This window comes from Vollenhovia emeryi, unplaced genomic scaffold (genome assembly GCF_000949405.1).
Source record: "Vollenhovia emeryi isolate VEMERY1.0 unplaced genomic scaffold, V.emery_V1.0 DF940107.1, whole genome shotgun sequence".
Taxonomy (NCBI): domain Eukaryota; kingdom Metazoa; phylum Arthropoda; class Insecta; order Hymenoptera; family Formicidae; genus Vollenhovia; species Vollenhovia emeryi.
The window spans coordinates 1-3631 of NW_011966259.1; the positions used below are offsets into that span (position 1 = coordinate 1).

General features: G+C 37.7%; 1 protein-coding gene across 1 annotated transcript; it reads left to right on the plus strand.

Moving 5' to 3' along the window:
- Positions 1-1398: 1398 nt before the first annotated feature.
- LOC105556321 lies at positions 1399-3531 on the plus strand. Its single transcript, XM_012003402.1, has 2 exons — positions 1399-2215; positions 2585-3531. Exons 1-2 carry the CDS (start codon positions 1399-1401, stop codon positions 3529-3531), a joined length of 1764 nt encoding a protein of 587 aa, XP_011858792.1.
- The last annotated feature ends 100 nt before the right edge of the window (positions 3532-3631 follow it).

Sequence of the window (3631 nt, forward strand, 5' to 3'; positions counted from 1 at the left end):
GCTCTGGTCCAGAGATCCTTAAAAACTGGCCAAATGTCACTTACCGCATTTAGTTCAGAATACTACGTTTTTATTATCAGGATGAATAAATGTACATGTGTGCAAATTTTCTAATCGATTCGATTATTATTATTGAAATTATGTGCCAGTGAATTCTGAAAATTGAATACAAATTATGACTAGTTACTTGAGTCAAATTGCTTTCCTTGTGTAATATGCTTCTATTCTCCAATATTTCGGGTGTTCATTCTTTATGAGAATAGTGTGTAGAATGTAAATAAGTTATAATTAACTTAAAGAATGTACATGGCTTTACCATAGATACAAGGTTTTGCTAGTTTTTTCAATTTTCTCAAATCCGATAATCCTTTCAATTTAAATCTCCCCGAAGCTCCGCTTCAGAATTAGATTTTCTGAATAACATTGTAATTGTATATTAATAAACTTTTATATTTACTGCTACCAGCTGCTCCTTTTCATTTTAAGAAAAGATATGGACTGATTAAAATTTTAAACGCGTTTGTGCAACACGACTCGTGCCGCGGTCGCCCGCTCACCCTTAGGACTTGAACACAAAGATTGTCGTAGCGTTTCCGATGGAGTCCTGAACATATATGGGTGTCACAAGTCAACTTATAAGGATTGACGTAAAATCGCAGAAGCAATGCGATGAATGCACAACCCAGTGAGAAATGATTCGTCGATCGACGTCGAAAAGACGACGTCGAATCGACATCGACACCGTCGAATTGGCGTCGATTCGACATCATTTCGACGTCGATCGACGAATCATTTCTCACTGGGAATGCGATGAATGACAATTCTTTTACGTCAATCGTTGTGCGTTAACTTTCCGACTTATGTTTACGATTTCGTCGAAAACAGTTACGACAATCCTTGTGCTTAGGATCTATAAATTGCCAGATTGAAATCGCGACCGCTTATACGAAAATCATGTGGTGGGGATAAGTATGTCTTCTGTGCGCGCGCATCCCCACCACTCGATACTCAGATGAACGGCCGCGGACCGGCGCGCGGCGATCTCCATCTAGCAACTCTGCAACTAAGCATGCATCGCGTCGGGTTCTCTCGCGTAAAAAAAACTGCACTTTGGCTACGGTTGACTTAACTGCAAACACGAATGCCAAAACAATCTTTTATATATACGTACAAAATTCTAGCAAATTATTTTATATAGAAATACAAGTATATACATATTGCGCTCTACACTTCTTTAAGCCTCCCGCGCGCTCTACTTTCATTAAATATTCAGCGCTCTCCGCGCTCCATCATCGTGCTTTTCACATCCATTGGACTCTATTCAAAGTACTCATTCTTCTTAAAAGGCAAGATTTGTTTCATCTTTAGCAGGTCCAGGTGTGCTATTCCGCTTCAGCAATGTTTCTTTCAAAGCGAAAAGTATTACAATTGCTTTTTAGCGTGCCTGAATCTAATAGTATAAATTATGTAGTTTCCCACATTCTTGAACAGCTTAATCTGAAACTCAGTGACGTTGATGCCTCAAAAATAAATGTGTTAAAAAAAGCAATCGGAACTTTGAGAAGCAAAAGAAACATAAAATGGAAACTTGCAAAAAGAGTTAACGATAGATTTGAGTTACAAAATAAAAAGTGGTTAGATTCTGAATTTTGTGTAGCATATTTGAATTCTGACACTCAATCTCAAACTCCTCAAAGGCAATGTTCAGGTCGTCCGAGCATAGAATTCAATCAGAAGTCCAACAGATCTAAGAGACGCGAGGCAGCTCAGATCAGTAATAAAAATCAAAATAATCCTATAAGCCTTCTGATGGCTTGTCGATATGCAGCAAGATTAACCGGCGAAAAAGATTTGTCTGCTGTTCTGAACGAACTTTGTAAAGATTCAAAAAAAGTTGCACATTTAATACAAAATGTAGGAAATACAACTTCAATTGTAAAAATGACTTCAGAAGAAGCTCTGGGATATTTGCTGGATCATAATATGTCGAAACGTGATTATCAGAGTATGAGATTACTCGTAAAGTCCAGAAATGCAGACATATTTCCATCATACAATGACATATTAGCCGCAAAGTCAAAGTGTAGACCAAATCCGCAGTTTGTAAAGATCAGTGAGACTTCGGCTGAAGTTTTATTACAGGGTTTGCTCGATCACACGACAGAAAGAATTTTGCAACTGCAAGACAAACCTATACTGCAATTTATTGAACAGAGTAACGCAAAAGATATTGAAGTTGTTTTAATATGTTCCTGGGGTTTTGATGGCAGCTCAGGACATTCAGCCTATAAACAAAATTTCAATAATAAAGATACGATCATAAATGATGAAAATATATTTGCAACTTCGTTGATACCGTTACGCCTCTGTACTTCTGGTAATATTATATTGTGGTCCAATAGAGCTTCTCAATCTGTTAGATTTTGCCGTCCGATAAAATTGGAGTATAAAAAGGAGTCGATTGATGTTATTCTGGCCCAAAAGCGTTCAGTGGAAGATCAAATAGATAGTTTACAATGTTTTCAAACAGTAATTAAAGACTGCACTGTGAAAGTACATTTTTCGTTATTTCTTACTCTCATAGATAGAAAAGTCTTAAATGCAATTACTGGTACAAAGTCCACGCAGACTTGTTCTATGTGCAAAGCGAAACCCACAGAATTTAATAATCTCTCAAATACATTTATACCTGATCCGAAATCATTGCAATATGGCTTAAGCCCATTACATTCATGGATTCGATTATTTGAGTGTAGTTTGCATTTATCATACAGACTTCATATTAAGGTTTGGCAAGTAAGAACTTCCGAGCATAAAATTGCACTTGCAGAACGAAAGAAGGAAATTCAAAATATTCTTTGGGAAAGGCTAGGACTCATTGTGGATAAGCCAAAAACAGGTGGAAGCGGTAACACAAATGATGGAAATACGGCTCGTCGTGCTTTCGCGAAGCCGGATGAATTGGCCGAATATCTTGGCCTCGATAAACAATTGATGAGGAATTTTAAAACAATACTAATTGCTCTCTCTTGTCATCTTCCTATTGATCCATCACGTTTTGATGCACTATGCAAATCCACGGCAAGCATTTTTATTAATGCTTATCCGTGGTTCAATATGCCTGCTTCGGTGCATAAAATTTTAATGCATGGTGCAGATGTAATTAGAAATACCGTTCTGCCGATTGGAATGATGGGAGAAGAAGCTTCGGAGGCTCGAAATAAAGATTACCGAAAGTTTAGAGCCGATCGCTCCAGAAAACACAATCGGATTGTCAATATGGAGGATGTTTTTTATAGATTAATGGATACATCGGACCCGTTAATATCCAATATCAATTTAGACACTAGGATTCATAATGTAGCAAAAACACTGCTTCCTCAAGAAGTTCGAAATTTACTTATGATTCCTGAAGAGGTCAAATCGGATATTGACTCAGATCCAGACTCTTCAGACGATGTCGATGCCACTGAACTTGCAGAATTTGAAAACCTCTTAAATGAGGTTGAACTGTCTGATGAAGAGGAATAAGATTTATTCTAAAACATATAATCAAGCAACCCGAACAGTGAGAGGCGAGGGGACTCACTACAATCAAGCACCCCGAACAGTGAGAGGCAAGGGGACTCAC

Bases quoted from the DNA above. Each gene is read 5' to 3' on its own strand.
- LOC105556321 (XM_012003402.1), top strand. From the start codon at position 1,399: ATGTTTCTTTCAAAGCGAAAAGTATTACAATTGCTTTTTAGCGTGCCT. The intron at 2,216-2,584 runs GTAACGCAAAAG...TTACTCTCATAG, and splicing joins ACTGCAATTTATTGAACAGA to ATAGAAAAGTCTTAAATGCA.